The sequence below is a fragment of the Ranitomeya imitator genome, chromosome 1 (genome assembly GCF_032444005.1).
Source record: "Ranitomeya imitator isolate aRanImi1 chromosome 1, aRanImi1.pri, whole genome shotgun sequence".
Lineage (NCBI taxonomy): Eukaryota > Metazoa > Chordata > Amphibia > Anura > Dendrobatidae > Ranitomeya > Ranitomeya imitator.
In genome coordinates, this window is record NC_091282.1 from 782316884 (window position 1) to 782344401 (window position 27518).

Genomic DNA, 27518 nt, shown 5'->3' on the forward strand with positions numbered 1-27518 from the left:
TACTTCACCGCATCAATGGGAGAATGGATGGAGCCATGTTCAGTAAAATCCCGAGTGACAGCCTCCCTCCGCCAGGACATTAAAAATGCGTTCTATACATTATATATCTTCAGTTCCAGATTTTGAACATTTTCAAGCTGTCGGCTACCATACAGGGCCATAATTTCTATTACTATTTTAAAATGGCCGCCACACATTGGTGACTTTATTTTTAACCCACTGTAAATATGGGTTGCCCGAAGCAACCAATCAGATTGCAGCTTTTATTTTCCAAAGATCTCACTGTGATATTTGAAGTGGAGTGCGATTGGTTGCTTGGTTGCTATAGGGGCATCTCCTCATCAGGTTTTATGTTCTATTCAGTGTAAACGTGAGGAGTTTCCCATAGCAACCAATCAGGTTGAAGGTTTCAGTGAGATGACAGGAGGAATCTAATTGGTTGCCAGGGGCATCTCCTCATCAGATTTCTGAGACGTTGCACATAGCAACTAATCAGAGTGTAGCTTTCAATTTACTTCAGGTGAGAGGATGGATCTGATTGGCTGCTGGAAGCATCCTCTTCTCGACAGGGTTGTTTGCTTATTCCCCCTCACAGTGACTGTATATAAGGTGTGGACCTGACTCAGGAGGATACATATATGCGGTACACATACAGTCAGCGGGTGTGTACAGCGGTATATACAGGCTATGCGCCCACCACTGTGTCAGTCACTGTCATCACTCGCTTCTCGGACCGGGATTGGCTACGAGAGGCCCCGCCCCTCTGTCAGCACCACCCCGTTGCTGATTCGGCCTCTGTCGCCTCAGCCCCGATGTCTCCGGTGACCGCACAGCCGCCCAGCTCCGGGGCTCAGGGCCCGCACTAGCACCGCGCTCCGGCCTCTCCGGGACACGGGGAGAGCGCGGACCCGCCAGCATCACGGACCCCAGCGCCAGACGCCTCCAGCTGGACGTCATGTCTACCAAAGCCGAGCAGTGTGAGTGAGCTGTCCGCGGTGCTGAGGAGGTGGGGGTGGGGTGATATGGGGGCAGCCCGGTGATATGGGCGAGGGGAGATGGTAATATGAGGGGCAGTCTGGGGATATTGGGGGGCAGCTCAGTAATATGGGAGCAGCCTGGTGATGTGGGGGGCAGCTCGGTTATATGTGGTGGGGGGGCAGCCCGGTGATATTTGGAGGCAGCTCGGTGATATGGGGGGCAGCCTGGCGGTATGGGAGGTAGACCAATGATATGAGGGGTCAACCTGGTGATATGGGGGAGCAAAAATGCTTATGGGGTGCTCACAGTAAGTATCGGTGCTCTTGAGAAATATAAACAGTCTATTGTGATGAACTCCGGAACTCAGAAAAATAGTTCATAGGATTCTTTATTTATAATCAATGATTTTCATACTCAGCAAAAGTCATACTATGATGCCACAGATAAGGCCTCTTTCACACTTCAGTTATTTGGCGTCAGTCTAAAACCGCCATTTTCCTCAAATAACGGATCCGTCATTTTTTTTGATGGATCCGTTATTTTCCCATAGACTTGCATTAGTGACGGATTGTGACGGATGGTCGTCCGTTCCATCCGCCATGCGACGGATCTGTCGAAATTTGGCGGACGTTTTCTGAAAATAGACGGACATTGGAACGTTTTTTGTCAACGCCGAAATGGCGGATCGCGACGGATCCGTCGCGTCCGCCATTCCATAGAATGGGCGCCTATGGGCGACGGATCGGCCGCAACCGTTTTTTCGGCGGATCCGTCGCCCCAATCCGTTTTTTCAATTGCGCATGCTCCAAAAAGTAGATACTTCTCCCAGACAACCCCCAAGTAACGGATCCGTCAAAAAAACGGATCCGTTAGAACCGTTTTCGCAACAATTGTGACGGATCCGTCAATCCGTCACTATGTCGGTAGTGACTGTCGCCAAAAGACTGAAGTGTGAAAGAGGCCTAATGTAGACATGATGGTTGTTCACAGACAATTTATACACAACGTTTCGGCTTATTACGCCTTTCTCAAGTTACATCTGTGTTTTAGTACATAGGTCCCTCACTTTGGAACGCGGCTAGGCTCCACGTCCCGGACTTCACTTGGCTCTCAGCCCCCCCAGCCCTGCAGGCTCTGCCGGTCCGACATTCTCAGTGGGATGCCGTATTACCTCGCCATAGAGGGACCTATGTACTAAAACACAGATATAACTTGAGAAAGGCGTAATAAGCCGAAACGTTGTGTATAAATTGTCTGTGAACAACCATCATGTCTACATTATCTGTGGCATCATAGTATGACTTTTGCTGAGTATGAAAATCATTGATTATAAATAAAGAATCATATGAACTATTTTTCTGAGTGCCGGAGTTCATCGCTATAGATATGGGGGGCAGCCTGATGATATGGGGGTAGCCTGGTATCCTCTGGATGAGGATATGGTGCGGCAGCCTATTGATATGGGGGGCAGTGTGGTAATATGGGGGAGGGGACATGGTAATATGGGGGGGCAGCCTGGTGATATAGGGGGCAGCCTGGTAACACGGTGTAGGGGAGATGGGGAGTTGGGGCAGCCCAGTGATATGGGGGAGGGAAGACAGTAATATGGGGGGCAGCCTGATAATATTGGGGTATCTTGGTGATATGGGGGGGCAGCCTGGTAACATGGGCGAGAGGACATGGTAATAGGGGGGGGGGGGCAGCCTGGTGATATAGGGGGCAGCCTGGTAACATAGTGGAGGGGAGACGGTGATATGGGGGGGCAGCCCAGTGATATGGGGGAGGGGAGACAGTAATATGGGGGCAGCCTGATAATATAGGGGCATCTTGGTGATATGGGGGGGCAGCCTGGTAATATGGGGGAGGAGAGACGATAATAGGGGGCAGCCTGATAATAAGGGGGCAGCCTGGCGATATGGGGGGCATCATGATAATATGGGGGGGCAGCCTGGTGATATGGGGGCAGTCTCCGATTATGGGGGGTAGCCTGGTAATATGAGAGCCAGATAACATGGGGGCAGACCGATGATGTGGGGGCAGGGGCAGCCTGGTAATATGTGGGGTAACCTGTTAATATGGGGGCAGCCTGGTGATAAGGGGGCAACCTGGTAATATGGGAGCACACAAATGATGGGGGCAGCCCAGTGATATGGGGCCAGCATGGTAGTATGGGGGGGCAGCCGAGTGATATGGGGGCAGCTTGGCAATGTGAGAGGCAGCCAGGTATTATGGGGGCCGTATAATGATGAGGGATATTATTGGGGTCAGAAAGAATATAACAGGGATCAGCTTGGTAATTTGGGGGTGATTTAGACAATGAATATAGCTATTATAATCTGTAAGTTGCCAATGTTGCTGAGCCTCATTAATAATCATGTTCCTATTAGTACATCATACTGCAGTGCACATTGCCTTGCTCAGCCGGATGCTTTGAAGAACAAGGATTTAGCACAGAGACTTCTAGTCTGTAAGTGAAGGACAAATGGAAATCATCAGATGATCCTGGCCATTGTTATATATTCCTGACTCTTTGTAATCCACAATACTATTTTGGTTTGAACAAACCAAGCCCTCATTAAATACTGCAGGAGAAAACCAGGCCTTTATCACTATGCTCTCTGTACACCTATTTCTTTTTTTCCCTTCTTATTCTTTTTAATTGCAACTTTTATTCTAAGGCCGGGGTCATACTACCGTAGAATACAGACAAGTGCTATGTGAGAAAACATCGCATAGCACTCGGCCCAGTGTTAATCTATGGGGCAGCTCATATCACCGGATTTTTTTTCTCATGCGTATTCTACATGCGTATATCGTCCGAGACTCGCCAATGCAAGCCTATGAGACACCACACGGACCATTTGTCTAGCTTGCGACAAGTACGCACACATTTTCCTCATTTCAGCCCATTGAGCCACTAAATTCAATGGGGAAAAAATAGTGAGAAATGTAAAGCCATACGGATGTCATGCGGATACATAGGTGTGAGGAAATCGCATCATCGCATTACACACGGAGACCATATGGAGAACACTCCTGCAACTCTCGGCAGGGAGACTCGGACCAATTTTTCATAGGTCAAGTGTGACCACAGCCTAATAGTTTATTCAAATCGACTGTGAAGACCAGATGCTTGCTAGTACAGATTTCCATTTCAGGGCTTCATATGATGGGGTCACCCTTACAATATAAGGGATATATATGGGGGTCACACTGGTGATATAGAGTCACCTCTGTAGTATAGAGGTCACCTCATTACTATGGGTGTCTCCCTGGTACTATGTTGGTGAAATAGTAATGGAGCTAATCTATATATATAAGAGGCATCGTGATTACTCGCTAATCCCGCCACCTGCACAGTAGCTCCGCCCCCCACATCACCACACATAATCCCGCCCCCCACCCCATTACCACACATAATCCCGTCCCCCAACATTACCACACGATGCTCCGTCCTCACTTATTACCACACGAGGCTCCGTCCCCACACATTACCACACGAGGCTCCGTCCCCACACATTACCACACGAGGCTCCGTCCCCACACATTACCACACAAGGCTCCGTCCCCACACATTACCACACAAGGCGCCATCCCCACACATTACCACACGAGGCTCCGTCCCCACACATTACCACATGAGGCTCTGTCCCCACACATTACCACACGAAGCTCCGTCCACACACATTACCACACAAGACTCCGTCCTCACACATTACCACACGAGGCTCCGTCCCCACAAATTACCTCACGAGGCTCCTTCCCCACACATTACCACACGAAGCTCCATCCCCACACATTACCACACGAGGCTCCGTCCCCACAGATTACCACACGAGGCTCCATCCCCACACATTACCACACGAGGCTCCGTCCACACACATTACCACACGATGCTCCGTCCTCACACATTAAACACATGATGCTCCGTCCCCACACATTACCACACGAGGCTCCTTCCCCACACATTACCACACGAGGCTCCGTCCCCACAAATTACCTCACGAGGCTCCGTCCCCACAAATTGCCTCACTAGGCTCCGTCCCCACATATTACCACACGAGGCTCCATCCTCACACATTACCACACGATGCTCTGTCCCCACAAATTACCACACGAGGCTCCGTCCCCACTCATTACCACACGAGGCTCCGTCCCTACACATTACCACACGAGGCTCCGTCCCCACACATTACCACACAATGCTCCGTCCTCACACATTACCACACAATGCTCTGTCCCCACACATTACCACACGAGGCTCCGTCCCCACACATTACCACACGAGGCTCCGTCCCCACACATTACCACACGAGGCTCCGTCCCCACACATTACCGCATGAGGCTGCGTCCCCCCACATTACCACACGCAGCACTTCCTTTCTATGTAATTCAACCCTTAAGCCAAGGTAAACGTACATTTAATTGCATAATCACCAGCAGCGTTAATTAGATATCAATGAGCATGCCGAGCGTTAGCTGGCTGGAAACAGCTAGTATAGAATATAATGGGGATCAATCCAGTGATATCGGGGGTTATATAGAATACAATAGGTGTGAGCACAGTAGTATTTGGGTCATATAGAATATAATGGGAGTCAGATCGGTATTATCTGGGTCATATAGACTATAATGGGGGTCAGACCTGTAATATTGGGGCAGTGCAGAATATAATGGGGTCAGCTCGGTATTATCTGGGTCATATAGACTATAATGGGGGTCAGACCTGTAATATTGGGCAATGTAGAATATAGTGGGGTCAGTCCGGTAAGATCTGGGGCAATGGAGAATATATTGTGTTCTACCCGGTAAGATCTTGGTCATATAGAATATAATAGGGGTGAGACCTGTAATATTCGGGCAGTGTAGAATATAATGGGGTCAGTCCAGTAATATCTGAGGCAATGGAGAATATAATGGGTTTTACTCGGTAAGATCTGGGTCATCTACTATATAATTGTCTAATGGGTACTTCCGTCTGTCCTTCTGTCTGTCTGTCTGTCACGGATATTCATTGGTCGTGGCCTCTGTCTATCATGGAAATCCAAGTCGCTGATTGGTCGCCGCAAAACAGCCACGACCAATCAGCGACGGGCACAGCCCGGAAGAAAATGGCCGCTCCTTACTCCCCACAGTCAGTGGCCGGCGCCCACTCCATACTCCCCGCAGTGTCCCCGGCGCCCGCTCCATACTCCCCGCTCCCCGCAGTGTCCCCGGTGCCCGCTCCATACTCCCCGCTCCCCGCAGTGTCCCCGGTGCCCGCTCCATACTTCCCGCTCCCCGCAGTGTCCCAGGCGCACGCTCCATACTCCCCGTAGTGTCCCCGGCGTCCACTCCAGACTCCCCGCTCCCCGCAGTCACTGTCCCCGGCGCTCCGCTCCATGCTCCCTGCAGTCACTCTCCCTGGCGCCCGCTCCATACTCCCCTCCGGTCACCGCTAACACAGGGTTAATGCCGGCGGTAACGGACCGCGTTATGCCGCCGGTAACGCACTCCGTTACCGCCGCTATTAACCCTGTGTGTCCCCCAACCTTTTACTATTGATGCTGCCTATGCGGCATCAATAGTAAAAAAAGTAATGTTAAAAAAACTAAAAACCTGCTATACTCACCCTCCGTTGTCCGCTGAGGTGCTCGCGCCTGCCGCCATCTTCCTTTCCCAGCGATGCTTTGCGAAATTACCCAGAAGACCTAGCGGTCTCGCGAGCCGCGCGCTCATCGGTACAGCGCCGTTGGATCCCAGGAGGCGGAGAGACGGGACGCTGAGGAGCAGCGACGAGAATGGTGAGTATGTTAGAACTACAAGGGGCCCTCGGATCGTTAGGTAAGTATGTTTATTTTTTTAATTTTTAACCTGTGACATACGTGGCTGGGCAATATACTACATCACTGGGCAATATACTACGTGGCTGGGCAATATACTACGTGGCTCTGTGCTGTATACTACGTCACTGGGCAATATACTATGTGGCTCTGTGCTTTATACTACGTCACTGGGCAATATACTACCTGGCTCTGTGCTGTATACTACGTCACTGGGCAATATACTACGTCGCTGTCCAATATACTACGTGGCTCTGTGCTGTATACTATGTCGCTCTGCAATATATTACGTGGCTCTGTGCTGTATACTACGTCGCTGGGCAATATACTATGTGCCTGGGCAATATACTACGTGGCTAGGCAATATACTACGTGGCTGTGCAATATACTACGTGGCTGGGCAATATACTATGTGGGCTGAGCAATATACTACATGGCCATGCATATTCTAGAATACCCGATGCGTTAGAATCTTGCCACCATTTAGTATAGAATATAATGGGGATCAACCCAGTGATATCGGGGGTTATATAGAATACAATAGGTGTGAGCACAGTAGTATGAGGCTCATATAATATAGAATATAATGGGGGTCAGTCCGTAATATCTGGGTCATCGACTATATAATTGTCTAAGGGGTACTTCTGGCTGTCTGTCTATCTGTAACGGAAATCCCATGTCGTTGACCAATCAGCGACGGACACAGTCCGGCTGAGAATTAGTCCCTCCCTACTTCCGTCCAGTCAGTGCCCGGCGCCCGCTCCACACTCCCCTCCAGTCAGCACTGACACAGGGATAATGGCAGCGTTACCGGACCGCGTTATGCCACTGCTATTAACCATGTGTGACCAACTTTTACTATTGATGCTGCCTATGCAGCATCAATAGTAAAAAGATCTAATGTTAAAAATAATTTAAAAAAAACAAACCTGCTATTCTCACCTTCCGTCATCCGCTGATGCGCGTGCGGCTGCTGCCAGCTTCCGTTCCCATACGTGGGCTGTGTTATATACTGCGTGGGCAGTGTTATATACTGCGTGGGCAGTGTTATATACTGCGTGGGCTGTGTTATATACTGCGTGGGCTGTGCTATTTATTACGTGGGCTGTGTTATAAACTGCGTGGGCTGTGTTATATACTGCGTGGGCTGTGTTATATACTGTGTGGGCAGTGTTATATACTACGTGGGCTGTGTTATATATTGCGTGGGCTGTGTTATATACTGCGTGGGCTGTGCTATTACGTGGGCTGTGTTATATACTGCGTGGGCTGTGTTATATACAGCGTGGGCTGTGTTATATACTGTGTGGGCTGTGTTATTTACTACGTGGGCTGTGCTATTTATTACGTGGGCTGTGTTATATACTACGTGGCTGTGTTATTGACTACGTATCTGCTATATACTACATGGCTCCTATATACTACGTAGCCTGTGCTATATACAATGTGCCTGCTATAGACATATATACTTATGCTAGAATAGATGTACTTAAAGTCTTCCTTCAACCTTAATAACTATAATGTTACTATGTTACCCGATGCGTTAGAATCGGGCCACCATCTAGTAGAATATAGTGAGGGTCAGCTCGGTATTATCTGGGTCATATAGAATATAATGGGGGTCAGCCCGGTAATATTGGAGCAATGCAGAATATAATGGGGTCAGTCCGGTAATATCTGGGTCATATAGACTATAATGGGGGTCAACCCAGTGATATCGAGGGTTCTATAGAATGCAATAGGTGTGAGCACAGTAGTATGTTGGTCATATAGAATATAATGGGGCAATGAAGAATATGATGGGGGTCAGCTTTATTATATTTGGTATGATGTAGAATATAGTGATGAGCGAGTGTACTCGTTGATCGGGTTTTCCTGAGCACGTTCGGGTGACCTCCGAGTATTTGTTAGTGTTCGGAGATTTAGTTTTCATCGCGGAAGCTGAATGATTTAGGCTACGTTCACATTTGCGTTGTGCGCTGCTGCGTCGGCGAAGCAACGCACAACGCAAACAAGAGCGCATGCAAAACGCATAGTTTTGCGACGCATGCGTCCTTTCTTTGGCGGATTTTGGACGCAAAAAAAAAAGCATCTTACTGCGTCCTCTGCGCCCTAACGCTTGCGGCAAAAAAGACGCATGCATCGCAAAACGCATGCAAACGCATGTCCATGCGCCCCCATGTTAAATATAGGAGAGTATGGCGCATGCGTCGCCGCGGCTGCGCCCAACGCAGCCTGGCAGAACGCAAATGTGAACGTAGCCTTACAGCTACTAGCCAGGCTGAGTACATGTGGGGGTTGCCTGGTTGCTAGGGAATCCCCACATGTAATCAAGCAGGCTGGTAGCTGCCGCAATGAAAACTAAATCTCCGAGCACTAACAAATACTCGGAGGACACCCGAGCGAGCTCTGGAAAACCCGAGCAACGAGTACACTCGCTCATCACTAGTAGAATATTATAAATATTGGGGTCATATGGAGATGTGGTATAGACCTATAATATTGGGGGTCATGTAGAAGATAATAATGTGAATCATAATGGTAATATCTATAGGTGAACATTCGGTCATATATATACAGTTTCATGATGTATAACAAAGGGTGAAATGATTTTGCCTTTGACGTTCATCCATATGCAATGATTTGAAATTAATTTAATGCTTCCCTAATCCTCCACATTCATGCTAATCCCCCACGTCTCCCATCCTCTCTTGGAGAAAGATAAAGTGCGATAGAATCACGTGCGCCGCCCTGTGTCCTGCTGCAATGCTCTCTTCTTTTAAAGGGAAGCTGACACCTAATACACACTGCTGATCCAGCGGCAGCATAATTACAGCCATGTATGTTTGACTCGGAAACACTGCGGCGTTTCATAGAAAACCATACTTTAGATGCTGTCCACGACCGAGCCACACAATAGTTGGGCGGGTCCTTAGTGGCTTCTCTCAGCAGTGCCTGATAGATCTCTATTAGTCACTGGCAGAAGCCACCAGGGACTCACCTGTCCCACTAGTCTGTTGTGTGGCTCGGAACCAGGCAGCTACTAATGTATGGTTTTCTCTGAAATCACATGGATGAAATCATGCAGCCTGGGGATCAACAACATCTATCAGCTGATAGGTTCCCTTTAACTTTTGAACTACTCCCTTGACTATGCCATATCTCCATCATTTGGCCACACATCAGACACAGAATCCCTAGCTAATTTGATTATTTCTTGTGTTTTATCTTCAGCGCCTGATGTGCTAATAAAGCCCAGGATTATTACGTCGGTGCTGGAATCAAATGTTCTGTTCTTTTCAGGGGGTAAATTATACTGAGATTGCAGTAGTCAGTAAAAGTGGTGATTTGGACTGAAATGGAGAAATCACTTGTTACATTATTGTGTTTTGCTATTGACATTGGTTTATTGAAATCAAAAAATAGTTTGTAAACTTAGCTAAAAGACCGACATTCCCTGAAATTCATTTCAGGGCTCCATACGTGCCCATAATCAGTAATAGAAGCATTTTGGACACAGCACAATCGCGCTGCTTTCAAAACGTTGCATTGTACAGTACAGGCACAGTGGATGGATTTATAGAAATCCCATGCCTACTGTGCTTCTATGTGACTTCTATGTGACGCAGCGAAAATACACTGCTTCCAAAGCGCTGCTACTTCCTGATGGTGGGAACATAGCCTATTACATTTTACCTGCACTGATACTTTGTATTGGACTTGAATTCAGGAAGCTTAGCTCACAGACGATTATCCACACTGGATAAAAGAGTGAGGGTATGTTTCCACGTGGCGTATTTGCTGCGGATTAGCCGCTGTGTACAGCCGCAACGTCCAGATGTTACAGCATAGTGGAGGGGATTTTATGAAATCCCATATCCACTATGCGTACAAAGACGCAGGTGAGAAACCTGCGTTTACGCACATGCGGCGCGTCTTTATAGACCGTGGAGACTGTGCTTCTCCGCAAGATAAATAGCACCATTCTATGTATAGGACGCGGTGATTCCGCATGGTTCAATGAACACATGGGGAATCACCGCGCGTATACAAAATCCGGCATCGTTTTGGACGGAGCAGGGATCGAAGTGCGTTCGAAGTGCTGCCGGTACGCCACCTGGAAACATAGCCTAACAGACCCTCAGATGTGGGATGTACTAGCTCATGACCGGCTTTCAGCTTCTCGATGTAAGCAGGAAAGTTTCAATCTACTAACAACAAGCAGAGGTCTTGAAAATGCTCATAGGCCAACTATATTGTGAGGATACTGAACTTTACATTGTATAATAAGTGACATCCATCCTACAGTCAACTGCCCGCAGTAATGGCTGATAGCAGGGAGTAATCGCTTATTGTAACCTGTTCTACAGTCGACTGCCTGCAGTAATGGCTGATAGCAGGGAGTAATCGATTATTGTAACCTGTTCTGCAGTCGACTGCCTGCAGTAATGGCTGATAGCAGGGAGTAATCGATTATTGTAACCTGTTCTGCAGTCGACTGCCTGCAGTAATGGCTGATAGCAGGGAGTAATCGATTATTGTAACCTGTTCTGCAGTCGACTGCCTGCAGTAATGGCTGATAGCAGGGAGTAATCGATTATTGTAACCTGTTCTGCAGTCGACTGCCTGCAGTAATGGCTGATAGCAGGGAGTAATCGATTATTGTAACCTGTTCTGCAGTCGACTGCCTGCAGTAATGGCTGATAACAGGGAGTAATCGATTATTGTAACCTGTTCTGCAGTCGACTGCCTGCAGTAATGGCTGATAGCAGGGAGTAATCGATTATTGTAACCTGTTCTGCAGTCGACTGCCTGCAGTAATGGCTGATAGCAGGGAGTAATCGATTATTGTAACCTGTTCTGCAGTCGACTGCCTGCAGTAATGGCTGATAACAGGGAATAATCGATTATTGTAACCTGTTCTGCAGTCGACTGCCTGCAGTAATGGCTGATAACAGGGAATAATCGATTATTGTAACCTGTTCTACAGTCGACTGCCTGCAGTAATGGCTGATAACAGGGAATAATCAATTATTGTAACCTGTTCTACAGTCGACTGCCTGCAGTAATGGCTGATAACAGGGAGTAATCGATTATTGTAACCTGTTCTACAGTCGACTGCCTGCAGTAATCGCTGATAGCAGGGAGTAATCGATTATTGTAACCTGTTCTACAGTCGACTGCCTGCAGTAATGGCTGATAACAGGGAGTAATCGATTATTGTAACCTGTTCTACAGTCGACTGCCTGCAGTAATGGCTGATAACAGGGAGTAATAGATTATTGTAACCTGTTCTACAGTCGACTGCCTGCAGTAATGGCTGATAACAGGGAATAATCGATTATTGTAACCTGTTCTACAGTCGACTGCCTGCAGTAATGGCTGATAACAGGGAGTAATCGATTATTGTAACCTGTTCTACAGTCGACTGCCTGCAGTAATCGCTGATAACAGGGAGTAATCGATTATTGTAACCTGTTCTACAGTCGACTGCCTGCAGTAATCGCTGATAGCAAGGAGTAATCGATTATTGTAGGTCTTTTATTAAATAAAAAATACTTTCACGTGACACTAACTATGATACATTACAAATAAAACACAACAGAACAAAACATAAGAACAAAGCTACAATCAGACGACAACAAACGACAAAAATCACAAAGAAATAAACCAGAAATGGAACCAAAATGGAGAAAGTTCATGACCTACAAATCAGGGACAAGAAAGAAAAATTCCAATAAAATAAAGAAAGCAAAACTAAAAGACAACAAACAAAATACTCATAACTTACATGAATACCCCTGTAAAAATTATAAATAGTAAAAAATCATGTAAAACCCCCGGCCCAGCTTCATTAATACTACTATATACAACCCCAACTACATTCACACCGTCATATATACAATATATACACTATAAACATATTACACTAAACCGATTTATACAACACCGCAAACACAACAAAACCCTACTGGTCCCACTGCCTCACCTTACAGCCACCCCCTTACACCATCACATTCACCCTACAACAAACCTAAATACAATACAGTGTACAGATTAACCCATTTTTTCCCCTTTATTATTATATATTTTTTCTTTTTCCATTATATATATATATATATATATATATATATATATATATAACACACACCTTCTCTAACTATCCCGCCACCCCTGATCCAGCTCTGGCCACAAAGTTCAGGAATTATCCGAGCTAGGATCAGGCCCCAAAGTTTTTCCCCAGGCGGGGCCTGGGCCAGGCCAGATCAGTCAGAGAAAGGCCGGCGTCACACTCGGCGTAAGACAATACGGTCCGTATTTTACGGCTGTAATACGGCCGTAATACGCAGAAATGTTCCCAAAATAGTGATCCGTATGTCATCCGTAGGCAGGGTGTGGCAGCGTATTTTGCGCATGGCATCCTCCGTATGTAATCCGTATGGCATATGTACTGCGAGATTTTCTCGCAGGCTTGCAAAACCGACATCTAATAGATTTATGGGCTCAATTGTTCGTTAAAACATATATACAGTACATATATATATATATATATACTCTATATATATATATATATATATATATATATATATATATATATATATCATTGAGACACACACACATATATATATATATATATATATATACACACACTGTATTTATATTTCATTCAGCGCGAGATATGTGAAAAGCCGGTAATTCAATTGCTGGCTTTTTCTTTCTCCTTCCTAAACCCGACATGATATGAGACATGGTTTACATACAGTAAACCATCTCATATCCCATTTTTTTTGCATATTCCACACTACTAATGTTAGTAGTGTGTATGTGCAAAATTTGGGCGCTCTAGCTATTAAATTTAAGGGTAAAATTGCAGGAAAAATTGGCGTGGGCTCCCACGCAATTTTCTCCGCCAGAGTAGTAAAGCCAGTGACTGAGGGCAGATATTAATAGCCTGGAGAGGGTCCACGGTTATTGGCCCCCCCCCTCGCTAAAAACATCTGCCCCCAGCCACCCCAGAAAAGGCACATCTGGAAGATGCGCCTATTCTGGCACTTGGCCACTCTCTTCCCATTCCCGTGTAGAGGTGGGATATGGGGTAATGAAGGGTTAATGTCACCTTGCTATTGTAAGGTGACATTAAGCCAGATTAATAATGGAGAGGTGTCAATTATGACACCTATCCATTATTAATCCAATAGTCTGAAATGGTTAAAAAAAACAAACACATTATTACAAAGTCTTTTAATGAAATAAAAACACAGGTTGTTGGAATATTTTATTATCCTGGTAATCCACCTGAAGACCCTCGCTCTGTAACAAAGGCAAAATAAAAAAAACAACAATATCTCATACCTTCCGATGATCTGTCACGTCCCAAGATGTAAATCCATCAGAAGGGGTTAAAAATTTTTACAGGCAGGAGCTCTGCTATAATGCAGCTGTGCTCCTGGCTGTAAAACCCCAGCGAATAAATGTGAAGTAGGTCAATGACCTGTAGTTACCTTCATTCGCGGTGATGCGCCCTCTGCTGGATGTCCTTCGAGCGTGGGGAAAAAAAAGAAAAGTTCCCAGGCTCGAGTTCATATGAGGACAACCAGCAGAGGGTGCATCACCGCGACTGAAGGTAACTACAGGTCATTGACCTACTGGGGTTTTACAGCCAGGAGCACAGCTGCATTAGCAGAGCTCCTGCCTGTAAAATTTTTTAACTCCTTCAGATGGATTTACATCGTGGGATGTGACAGATCATCGGAAGGTATGAGATATTGTTGTTTTTTATTTTGCCTTTGTTACAGAGCGAGGGTTACTGTACACCGCACTGAATTGCCGGCTTTTCTCTCTAACACCGCTGCGTATTTCTCGCAAGTCACACTGCTGGTCCATGTGTAATCCGTATTTTTCTCGCCCCCATAGACTTTCGTTGGCGTATTATTTGCGCAATACGGTGACAAACGCAGCATGCTGCGATTTTCTACGGCCGTAGAAAGCCGTATAATACGGGTGCGTAATATACGGCTGATAGGACCTGACCCATTGAAAATCATTGGGCCGTGTGTAATGCGTGTTTTACGGACGTATTTTATGCGCTCATACGTCCATAAAACTCGCTAGTGTGACGCCGGCCAAATAGATTGTACTCACCTACTCTACAGTCAGTCTATGTCCAACCTGAAATAGCTGATGGCAGATAACAATAGCATGTCAGTCTCCAAGTTTATTTCCTACCATTGAAGTGGCAGCAGAAGGAGATGAGATATTCTGCAGGAGGCCAGCGGATAAGAGCGATGACCTGACGGCACAGGATTATTGACGACCAAGTTGGTTCAGTTGGTGGTGGTCCCAAACTTATGTACAAGTCCCCTCCCCCTAAAACTGTAAAGTGCTGCGGAATATGGTGGCACTATAAAAATTATTATTATTTCCTGCTATTGTAAAACTGCAACTCTCAGCATACCTTAACAGCTGGCTATACCATGACTTGAAGCCTAAGGCCGGTGTCATACTTGCGAGTGCAATGCAAGAGACTCGCATCACTACCTGGCACTGCTGCCGGCACTCGGGACTGGAGCGTTCAACTGCATAGAAATGCACGCAGCCACACGCTTCGGTCCCGCCGGGTATTGATGCGAGAGACTCGCGTGAGTTTCTTGCATTGCACTCACAAGTGTGACCCTGACCTAAATGTTAAATACTCCTTGTTATGGAATGGGGAGCTATATAACTCCTACCAGGAGTATAGGAGAGCTGGGTGATGCTCCCTGGTAAAGCCCGTTTCAGTCATCCGCTTTTTTTTTGTTTGTGAAATAAGGGGACTGATTTTCATCAGCCTTTTGTTAGTACGTCAGCTTTTACCATCAGTAAAAAAAAATTGCAAAGCTTCTGCAGTGCCCCCAGACACAGGGCCACGAGTTCTCGGTACCGGCCTCTCTGGTTCGGTTCTGAGACTGTCACGGTGGCTAGACCCGGTCCGTGACCCTGCTAAGGGGCGTCCAATAAAAGGTGATAGGAGTCTGACAAGGTTTCGTGACGCCACCTGTGGTGTTCGGTCAGGGTGACCGACGCTGCTATGGGGTCCGCTGGGGTGATGGAATGGCAGCTGGATGGTATACCTTCCCACAGGTGAAGTGTGTCCCCAGGGCTTCCCAGAAAGGTGGCTGGTGATGGTGTGAGGTGCAGTCAATAACGAGGACACAAGGTTGCAGTCTCTTTACCTCTTTACTGAAGACTTCAGGATCCTCAATCCAGAGCACAGTTAACAGGGCTATCTGAGACCGGCCGGTCCGATGGGCACATCCAGAATTCCATTTTGCAGGTGGAAATTAGTGCCTACCACTAGCGCCTGTGTGTTGTAGTGCTACCCTGCTGAGCATTCGGAATAGTCCTCACAACTTCTGTTCTCGTTCGTTCGTTCTTTCTAATTCTCTCTCGCTTGTTTCAGATGTTACTAGTTTCTCGTCCCCCAGGTATGTTATGGCTAGGACGCACCCGTATGACGGGAAGGCTCGGAGCTCTTCCGGGACCCTAGAAACGCCCCTCTCCACGCGTTGCCCCCTATGTCTTCGTAGGAAATTTAAGGTAGACAGCCAACCTATAATTAACTGTCCTGCGGAGTTCGAAGTAAGGCCTAGAGTCAGTTACTCCCGCGGTGTTCCGGCCACCGGCTACGCGCCTCAGTAGGATGTTGCCTCGGTCTCACGGCACGACTCCTTCTGGTTCTCCTTTGTGCTTGATCTCGTTTCTCACTGTTCCACAATATCCTTCGCTTCATGTCTCTTTCTTAGGATACCGCCGCAAGGAGGTGCAGGCACGGCTCCGTTACGTTCTGCTCTGTTCGCTAGGCACCTGCCAGGTTCCCACGCCTGACAGGGACCCCCCCTGTGTCTTCTCCCTGCAACACCCCCTGCCACGGGATGTTGCCTGAATCCAACCCAGTCAGCTTCTGACTAACTTCCTATCCAACCCCTAGTTTTACCAATGTGAGGATTGGCCCAATAAATAAAGCACTTTGCTCCCCCTAGTGGCCGGAGTGTGAAGTGTAATGTGTGCTGGTGATACCTGGTCAGTAGAATTCCTTCAGTTGCCATCAGACGTACCATCACTCCCCTTAGTGGCAGAGTGTCATACTGCAACGACCAGATCTCTGGGGCGCTGCACTTCCACTATCCACGATGTGTGGAATAAACTAACATCACTCGGACCTCACCAGGAGCAGCGTTATTGAATTGGGCAGTTTAGATGACAGTTTCTTCATACAGACCGCAATTACAATTCCTAACATACTTTTCACTGTCACATGATTGAAGAATTTAAAAAAAAAATCGTCTTTTTTTACTGTTTGAAAATTGTATGTTTTTTTTTTATATGGGCGTATGAGCCTAAGGCTAAGTTCACATGACTGATAAAAAAATAGTCTTGCTTTTCATCTGTTTTGTTAGCCCTTCGGCATTCATTTTTATACATCAGCAGTGAATATAATTTACATTGCATTGTATCTTTAACAATCAGATGATTTTTTTTCCGCACTCATAGACTTGAATAGGCGAGTCTCATCCAAAATACATAAGAGACTCGTGCATGCTGATCATTTTTTCACATGCACATTAGGTCCGCATGAAAAAATACATCACATAGGCTACATACTGAACAATGTTATTTCAGATTTTTCCATGGACAGCACTTGGACCGATCATGTAGACGTTGTCAAATGCAGTCTGCAAAAAACATGGAGGTGTGAGCACTAGAGACTATGATGGAAACAACAGATCAAATACATGAAAAATGGACTTCTAAATGAGCTGTGATGACGGCCATGATATTGTCCCTATCAATGGTGTCTGACTCATGCCTTGTCCCCCGATGTCTACTCACACTGCTAATCTCTGATTTTATACTTTTTTTTTTACATGCAGTTGCTTCCAAGATCCGATACCTTCACGAGTACCACCACCGGGTCATCCACAACACATACCCAGTGCCAACAGGGACAGACATTGCTAACACCCTGAAGTACTTCTCCCAGACACTGCTAAGGTGAGATTTCAGCATTTCTAGTGTCTACACAATGAATGGAATAAAAGCCCATAGATTCCTGCCTGGATTTCTGCTTTGTCAATGCTCCTTTAAGACAATCCTATTAACCACACGATCACCACTGCCAGAGATCTAAACAGCATTTCCTCCTCAAAATCTGAAAAAAGCTTTTTAAAAGGTTGACCCGCCATAACGAGCATCCTGTGTATAGATGATGCATAGTGTCTGACTGCTGGATCTTCAGCGATCCCAACAATGGGTCTGAATGGAGCAGTGGTCATGCACAACCCCTGGCAAAAATTATGGAATCACCGGCCTTGGAGGATGTTCATTCAGTTGTTTAATTTTGTAGTAAAAAGGAGATATAGACATGGCACAAAACTAAAGTAATTTCAAATGGCAACTTTCTGGCTTTAAGAAACACTAAAAGAAATCAAAACAAATAATGTGGTAGTCAGTAATGGTTATTTTTTTTAACCATTCATAGGGGAAAAATTATGGAATCACTCAATTCTGAGGAAAAAATTATGGAATCATGAAAAACAAACAAACAAAAAAGAACACCACCTCAGGCTTTTATAACAGCTTGCAGTCTCTGAGGCATGTACTTAATGAGTGTGAAACAGTACTCTTCATCAATCTGGCTCAAACTTTCTCTGATTGCTGTTGCCAGATCAGCTTTGCAGGTTGGAGCCTTGTCATGGACCATTTTCTTCAACTTCCACCAAAGATTTTCAATTGGATTGAGATCCGGACTATGTGCAGGCCATTACATTGACCTTATGTGTCTTTTTTCAAGGATTGTTTTCACAGTTTTTGCTCTATGGCAGGATGCATTATCATCTTGAAAAATGATTTAATCATCCCCAAACATCCTTTCAATTGATGGGATAAAAAAAGTGTCCAAAATATCAACATAAACTTGTGCATTTATTGAAGATGTAATGACAGCCATCTCCCCAGTGCCTTTACCTGACATGCAGTCCCATATCATCAATGACTGTGGAAATTTGCATGTTCTCTTCAGGCAGTCATCTTTATAAATCTCATTGGAACGGCACCAAACAAAAGTTCCAGCATTATCACCTTGCCCAATACAGATTCATGATTCATCACTGAATATGACTTTCATTCAGTCATCCACAGTCCACGATTGCTTTTCTTTAGCCCATTGTAACCTTGTTTTTTTCTGTTTAGGTGTTAATGATGGCTTTCGTTTAGCTTTTCTGTATGTAAATCCCATTTCCTTTAGGCGGTTTCTTACAGTTCGGTCACAAATGTTGACTCCAGTTTCCACCCATTCGTTCCTCATTTGTTTTTTGTTCATTTCCTGTTTTGGAGACATATTGCTTTAAATTTCCGGTCTTGACGCTTTGATGTCTTCGAATCCTTGGTCTACCAGTATGTTTGCATTTAATAACCTTCCCATGTTGTTTGTATTTGGTCCAGATTTTAGACACAGCTGATTGTGAACAACCAACATCTTTTGCACCATTGGGTGATGATAATCCTCTCCTTTGTTTCAATTGACATCTCTCGTGCTGGAGCCATGATTCATGTCAGTCCACTTGGTGCAACAGCTCTCCAAGGTGTGATCACTCTTTTTTTGATGCAGACTAACGAGCAGATCAAATTTGATGCAGGTGTTAGTTTTGGGTATGAAAATTTACAGAGTGATTCCATAATTTTTTCCTCAGAATTGAGTGAGTCCATAATTTTTCCCCTATGCTTGGTTAAAAAAAAGTAACCATTACTGACTACCACATTTTTTGTTCTTAATTTCTTTTAGTGTTTCTTAAAGCCAGAAAGTTGCCATTTGAAATTACTTTAGTTTTGTGCCATGTCTGTGATCTGCTTTTTTTCTACAAAATTAAACAACTGAATGAACATCCTCCAAGGCCGGTGATTCCAAAATTTTTGCCAGGGGTTGTATGAGCAATGACACTATCTATGGGACTGAAGGCGTTATCTAGGTACAGCACTTAGCGGCCTTGCACATTCGTGACCATCACTTATTCGTAGTGGTCACAGCCCCATTGGTTTGCTTGTCTCTCCCCTATTTCCATAGGGGTATTTCCTTTTATCCCTACTTTCTTTCATTCCCTACCCTTCCCTTCCCTATCTTCCCCCCCTTCTCCTCCCCATTTCCCTCCCTCCCCAGAGTTATTAAAAAAAACTTTCAATAAAAATTATTTGAAAAACAGACTCTTGGAAAGATGAAAAGTTGTTTTAGTGGGCCTACTCTTTTAAATCTACATCCCGATGTTTTCTTTGAATTCCTGTTTCATAACTGATGCCATCTTGCTAAGAAATACACCACGTTATGATTAGTGATGAGCGAGTGTACTCGTTGCTCGGGTTTCCCAAGCACGCTCGGGTGGTATTTATGACTGCTCGGAGATTTAGTTTTCATCTCCTCAGCAGCATGATTTACAGCTATTAGCCTGCTTGATTACCTGTAGGGATTCCTTAAAGGGACACTGTCACCTGGATTTGGAGGGAACAATCTTCAGCCATGGAGGCGGGGTTTTGGGGTTTTTGATTCACCCTTTCCTTACCCGCTGGCTGCATGCTGGCTGCAATAATGGATTGAAGTTCATTCTCTGTCCTCCGTAGTACATGCCTGCACAAGGTGCAATCTTGCCTTGCGCAGGCGTGTACTATGGAGGACAGAGAATGAACTTCAATTCAATATTGCAGCCAGCATGCAGCCAGCGGGTAAGGAAAGGGTGAATCAAAAACCCCGCCTCCATGGCTGAAGATTGTTCCCTCCAAATCCAGGTGACAGTGTCCCTTTAACAACCAGGCAACCCCCACATGTACTCAGCCTGGCTAATAGCTGCAAATCATTCAGCTGCCGTGTTGAAAACTAAATCTCCGAACACTAACAAATACTCGGAGGTCACCCAAGCGTGCTCTGGAAAACCCGAGCAATGAGTACACTCGCTCATCACTAGTTATGATTAGTGCGGTCTGATCTTTTAGGCCAACATCTTTCCCGAGAATGAAGTGGATGCACTGCTAGTTTATTGCTGCACCCCCCTGTAATTAGTCCCAGGCCACAAGAGAATGGCACTATGCTGCAGCTGCTTTACTGGGAGCAATCATGGTGCTGAGGGAAACTGGAACAGGATGTAGCACTAAATAACGATTGATCCTCCATTCCCAGGATCAGAACACTTGGAAAGCCAACCAGTTTTCCAAATGTTCTCACCTTAACAGAAGAAGTTGACTCAGGAATTGATATTTAATGGGGAATTCTGCTTTGAGGGGGAAGTGTTCTGTAATGTATACATGGCCCCATGTACTGGCATTATGTGGTCGTCATTCCCAGTAATATCAACCAATCGGGGAACACGTGGTTAATATTATTGCAACTCAATTCCCATTGCACATACAGCTAATCCATTTAAGAATGGCAGTGCGTGCAGAGACAGGTACGGCTGGCGTGTGGGTGGTGAGAGCTGACAGCAGACATCACAGCGAAGAGGCACAATGTATGAAGACTGCGGAGTGCGAGTCAGTGACTGTAAGGCGAAGCTCTCACCACAAGGATTTGGTGCATTTTTGACCCTGCTTATTTTCTCTATACAAAAAAATCCAATGAATTACTCTTCCAGTATTACACTTTTTTTTTTTACTTTGTGGAAACAGATCTACGGAATGATTTTGAAATCCACAACATGTTAATTTCTCTTGTGGTAAATATGCGATTTGTTTGCAAACTTTCCCCATAGATTTGAAAATCTGCAGGTAGTAAAAACGCATGTGTAAATTTTAATGCGTTCTTGCAGCGGAAATGCTCTAAAAATGCATTTAATCTGCACATGAATTTAGCAATAACGTTTTTTTTTAAAGCAAAGTAAAAGGACGTATCAAAAGAAATCAGTTTTATTTAAAACAAAAAACATTAAAAGGAGATCATAAACGCAGCCGTGAAGAATGAAAAAACGCAAGTAACCTAATTTACCTATCTGATGCTGCAGAAAATTTGCAAGAACGCACCAAATACTCATCGTGGGAACATAGCCTAAAACTTCAACTTCTTACATATCCTGACAATGGTTGACAAGTCTGAATGAGTTTAGCTCTGGAGTATATAATACAGGAGGTAACTTCAGGGTCAGTAATGTAATGTATCTACACAGTGACTGCACCAGCAGAATAGTGAGTGCAGCTCTGGAGTATAATACAGGGTGTAACTCAGGATCAGTAATGTATGTATACAGTGACTGCATCAGCAGAATAGTGAGTGCAGCTCTGGGGTATAATACAGGATATAACTCCGGGTCAGTATTGTAATGTATGTACACGGTGACTGCTCCAGCAGAATAGTGAGTGCAGCTCTTGAGTATCATAAAGGAGGTAACGCAGGATCAGTTATGTAATGTATGTACACAGTGACTGCACCAGCAGAATAGTGAGTGCAGCTCTGGGGTATAATACAGGATGTAACTCGGGATCAGTTATATAATGTATGTACACAGTGACTACACCAGCAGAATAGTGTGTGCAGTGCTGGAGTATAATACAGGATGTAACTCAGGATCCGTTATGTAATGTATGTACACAGTGACTACACCAGCAGAATAGTGAGTGCAGTGCTGGAGTATAATACAGGATGTAACTCAGGAGCCATACAGGATCAGTAATACACTGCTCAAAAAAATAAAGAGAACACTTAAACAACAGAATAAAACTCCAAAAAATCAAACTGTCCATTTGGAAAGCAACACTGTGTGACAATCAATTTCACATGCTGTTGTGCAAATGGAATAGACAACAGATGGAAATTATTGTCAATTATCAAGACACACTCCATAAAGGAGTGTTTCTGCAGGTGGGGACCACAGACCATATCTCAGTACCAATGCTTTCTGGCTGATGTTATGGTCACTTTTGAATGTTAGTTGTGCTTTCACACTCATGGTATCATGAGACGGACTCTACAATCCACACAAGTGGCTCAGGTAGTGCAGCTCATCCAGGATGGCAGTGCGAGCTGTGGCAAGAAGGTTTGCTGTATCTGTCAGTGTAGAGACTGGAGGAACTACCAGGAGACAGGCCAGTACACCAGGAGACGTGGAGGGGGCCGTAGGATGGCAACAACCCAGCAGCAGGACCACTACCTCAGCCTTTGTGCAAGGAGGAACAGGAGGAGCACTGCCAGAGCCCTGCAAAATGACCTCCAGCAGGCCACAAATGTGCATGTGTCTGCACAAACGGTTAGAAACCGACTCCATGAGGATGGTCTGAGTGCCCGACGTCCACAGATGAGGGTTGTGCTCACAGCCCAACACCGTGCAGGACGCTTGGCATTTGCCACAGAACACCAGGATTGGAAAATTCGCCACTGGCGCCCTGTGCTCTTCACAGATGAAGGCAGGTTCGCACTGAGCACATGTGACAGATGTGGCAGAGTCTGGAGACGCCGTGGAGAGCGATCTGCTGCCTGCAACATCCTTCAGCATGACTGGTTTGGTAGTGGGACAGAAGTAGCGGTCGATCCAATAACTGAGAATATTACACCCACAGATGGGCTGAAATAGTAATAATTAAAAGGTTGTACAAAATGTGCAAATACAAGAGGACCACTACTTAATACATGAATGGCAGACCATTCGGTGTAAGAGTGAAAAAAGGAACCTATAGTATGGAAATCGAGAATATGATAAAACCTTACATGGGTGTATAAAGAATACCCAGGTAAAAATAAAAAATAATAAAAAATAAATAAAAAATATATATCCGACTAGAAGTACAAAAGGACTACTGAGTGATAAAACACCAGTAATCACACAACGTGTATATTGCTCCTTATTTTTATATATTTTTTGTATATTTTAGCCCTCTCTGTGTCCGTTACTATATTGCTGCTATCTTTTGCTGCTATATTTTTATTATTCTGTCCTCCAGTTACAGGCACACTTTTTGTGGTTGCCTATTGTTGCCCTGTATAAAATATATATTTATGTAATAAAGGCATTTTAGTTCATTGTACCTTTCCTTGGCTTTTTATATTTATCTTTATATATTTTTTATTTATTTTTTATTATTTTTTATTTTTACCTGGGTATTCTTTATACACCCATGTAAGGTTTTATCATATTCTCGATTTCCATACTATAGGTTCCTTTTTTCACTGGTTTGGTAGTGGGTCAGTAATGGTGTGGGGTGGCATTTCTTTGGAGGGCTGCACATACCTCCTTGTGCTCGCCAGAGGTAGCCTGACTGCCATTAGGTACCGAGATGAGATCCTCAGACCCCTTGTGAGACCATATGCTGGTGCGGATGGCCCTGGGTTCCTTCTAATGCAGAGCAATGCCAAACGTCATGTGGCTGGAGTGTGTCAGCAGTTCCTGCAAGAGGAAGGCATTGAAGCTATGGACTGGCCAGCCCATTCCCCAGACCTGAGTCCGATTGAACACATCTGGAAGATCATGTCTCACTCCATCCACCAACGTCACATTGCACCACAGACTGTCCAGGAGTTGGCGAATGCTTTAGTCCAGGTCTGGGAGGAGATCGCTCAGGAGACCATCCGTCACCTCACCAGGAGCATGCCCAGGCATTGTAGGGAGGTCATACAGGCACATGGAGGCCACACACACTACTGAGCATCATTTCCTTGTCTTGAGGCATTTCCTCTGAAGTTGGATCAGCCTGTAACTTCATTTTCCACTTTGATTTTGAGCATCATTCCAACTCCAGACCTCCGTGGGATATTAGTTGTGATTTACGTTGATAATTTTTAGGTTTTATTGTTCTCAACACATTCCACTGTGTAATGAATAGAGATTTACAACTGGAATATTTCATTCAGTGATATCTAGGATGTGGGATTTTAGTGTTCCCTTTATTTTTTTGATCAGTGTATGATGTACAGTTATATGAAAAAGTTTGGGCACCCCTATTAATCTCAACCCCTTAAGCCCCGAGGGTGGTTTGCACGTTAATGACCGGGCCAATTTTTACAATTCTGACCACTGTCCCTTTATGAGGTTATAACTCTGGAACGCTTCAACGGATCTTGGCGATTCTGACATTGTTTTCTCGTGAGATATTGTACTTCATGTTAGTGGTAAAATTTATTCGATATAACTTGCGTTTATTTGAGAAAAAAACGGAAATTTGGCAAAATTTTGAAAATTTTGCAATTTTCCAACTTTGAATTTTTATGACCTTAAATCACAGAGATATGTCATGCAAAATACTTAATAAGTAACATTTCCCACATGTCTACTTTACATCAGCACAATTTTGGAACCAAATTTTTTTTTGTTAGGGAGTTATAAGGGTTAAAAGTTGACCAGCAATTTCTCATTTTTACAACACCATTTTTTCTAAGGACCACATCTCATTTGAAGTCATTTTGAGGGGTCTATATGATAGAAAATACCCAAGTGTGACACCATTCTAAAAACTGCACCCCTCAAGGTGCTCAAAACCACATTCAAGAAGTTTATTAAAACTTCAGGTGTTTTACAGGAATTTTTGGAATGTTTAAATAAAAATGAACATTTAACTTTTTTTTCACACAAAATTTATTTCAGCTCCAATTTATTTTATTTCCAAGGGTAACAGGAGAAAATGAACCCCCAGAGTCCAAAATGTGTTGTACAATTTGTCCTGAGTACGCTGATACCCCATATGTGGGGGTAAACCACTGTTTGGGCGCATGGCAGAGCTCGGAAGGAAAGGAGCGCCATTTGACTTTTCAATGCAAAATTGACTGGAATTGAGATGGGACGCCATGTTGCGTTTGGAGTGCCCCTGATGTGCCTAAACATTGAAACCCCCCACAAGTGACACCATTTTGGAAAGTAGACCCCGTAAGGAACTTATCTAGATGTGTGGTGAGCACTTTGACCCACCAAGTGCTTCATAGAAGTTTATAATGCAGAGCCATAAAAATAAAAAATCATATTTTTTCACAAAAATTATCTTTTTGCCCCCAATTTTTTATTTTCCCAAGGGTAAGAGAAGAAAGTAGGCCACAAAAGTTGTTGTGCAATTTGTCCTGAGTACGCTGATACCCCATATGTGGGTGTAAACCATTGTTTGGGCGCATGGCAGAGCTCGGAAGGGAAGGAGCGCCATTTGACTTTTCAATGCAAAATTGACTGGAATTGAGATGGGACTCCATGTTGCGTTTGGAGAGCCCCTGATGTGCCTAAACATTAACCCCCCCCCACAAGTGACACCATTTTGGAAAGTAGACCCCCTAAGGAACTTATCTAGATGTGTTTTGAGAGCTTTGAACCCCCAATTGTTTCACTACAGTTTATAATGCAAAGCCGTGAAAATAAATGATTTTTCAGTCCCCAGTTTTGTATTTTCACAAGGGTAACAGGATAAATTGGACCCCAAAAGTTGTTGTCCAATTTGTCCTGAGTACGCTGATACCCCATATGTGGGGGGAACCACTATTTGGGCGCATGGCAGAGCTCGGAATGGAAGGAACGCCATTTGGAATACAGACTTAGATGGATTGGTCTGCAGGCGTCACGTTGCATTTGCAGAGCCCCTGATGTACCCAAACAGTACAAACCCCCCACAAGTGACCCCATATTGGAAACTAGACCTCCCAAGGAACTTATCTAGATGTGTTGTGAGAACTTTGAACCCCCAAGTGTTTCACTGCAGTTTACAACGCAGAGCCGTAAAAATAAAAAAATCTTATTTTTCCCACAAAAATTATTTTTTAGCCCCCCAAATTTTTATTTTCCCAAGGATAACAAGAGAACTTGGACCCCAAAAGTTGTTGTCCAATTTGTCCCGAGTACGCTGATACCCCATATGTTGGGGTAAACCCCTGTTTGGGCGCACCGGAGAGCTCGGAATGGAAGGAGCACTATTTTACTTTTTCAAAACAGAATTGGCTGGAATTGAGATCGGACGCCATGTCGCGTTTGGAGAGCCCCTGATGTGCCTGAACAGTGGAAACTCCCCAATTCTACCTGAAACCCTAATCCAACAACACCTGTAGAAGCGCCGATCGGGCGTGAAACAGCTGTCGTCCTCGTCTGTTCACTCCTCACTCCATCGTACTCCCCCGTGCCATGAAGATTTATGTGTTGACACAAGCTTTAATAAAGACAAGCTTTGCATCACAGGACCGGTGAGTGTTGCCGTGTTTTGCTCTTATCTATCGGATGTTTTCACTGTTGGTTTACACACGAGCACCTCCCGTGAATGCCAGATTCCTGACACACAGATTGATGTGGTCTTCTAAAGGCTGTGCGGCTTGCTTTTTTTCTTTTTTTGATGACCAACAACACCCCTAACCCTAATCCCAACAGTAACCCTAACCACACCCCTGACCCTGACACACCCCTAATTCTAATCCCAACCCTAATCCCAACCGTAAATGTAATCCAAACCCTAACCCTAACTTTAGCCCCAACCCTAACTTTAGCTCCAACCCTAGCCCCAACCCTAACCCTAGCCCCAACCCTAGCCCTAACCCTAACCCTAGCCCCAACTCTGGCCCCAAATCTAGCCCTAACCCTAGCCCTAACCCTAGCCCTAATGGGAAAATGGAAATAAATACATTTTTTTAATTTTATTATTTTTCCCTAACTAAGGGGGTGATGAAGGGGGGTTTGATTTACTTTTATAGTGTTTTTTATATCGGATTTTTATGATTGGCAGCTGTCACACACTAAAAGACGCTTTTTTATAGCA

General features: G+C 44.9%; 1 protein-coding gene across 1 annotated transcript in view; it reads left to right on the forward strand.

Moving 5' to 3' along the window:
• The first annotated feature begins 791 nt into the window (after window positions 1-791).
• UNC79 (unc-79 homolog, NALCN channel complex subunit) overlaps window positions 792-27518 on the forward strand; it is a 305852-nt gene continuing 279125 nt past the window's right edge. Inside the window, exons 1-2 of the mRNA XM_069737139.1 lie at window positions 792-977; window positions 17711-17831. Coding sequence (XP_069593240.1) covers window positions 956-977; window positions 17711-17831 — 143 coding nt within the window. The 5' untranslated portion in view covers window positions 792-955. The remainder of the gene's footprint in view (window positions 978-17710; window positions 17832-27518) is intronic.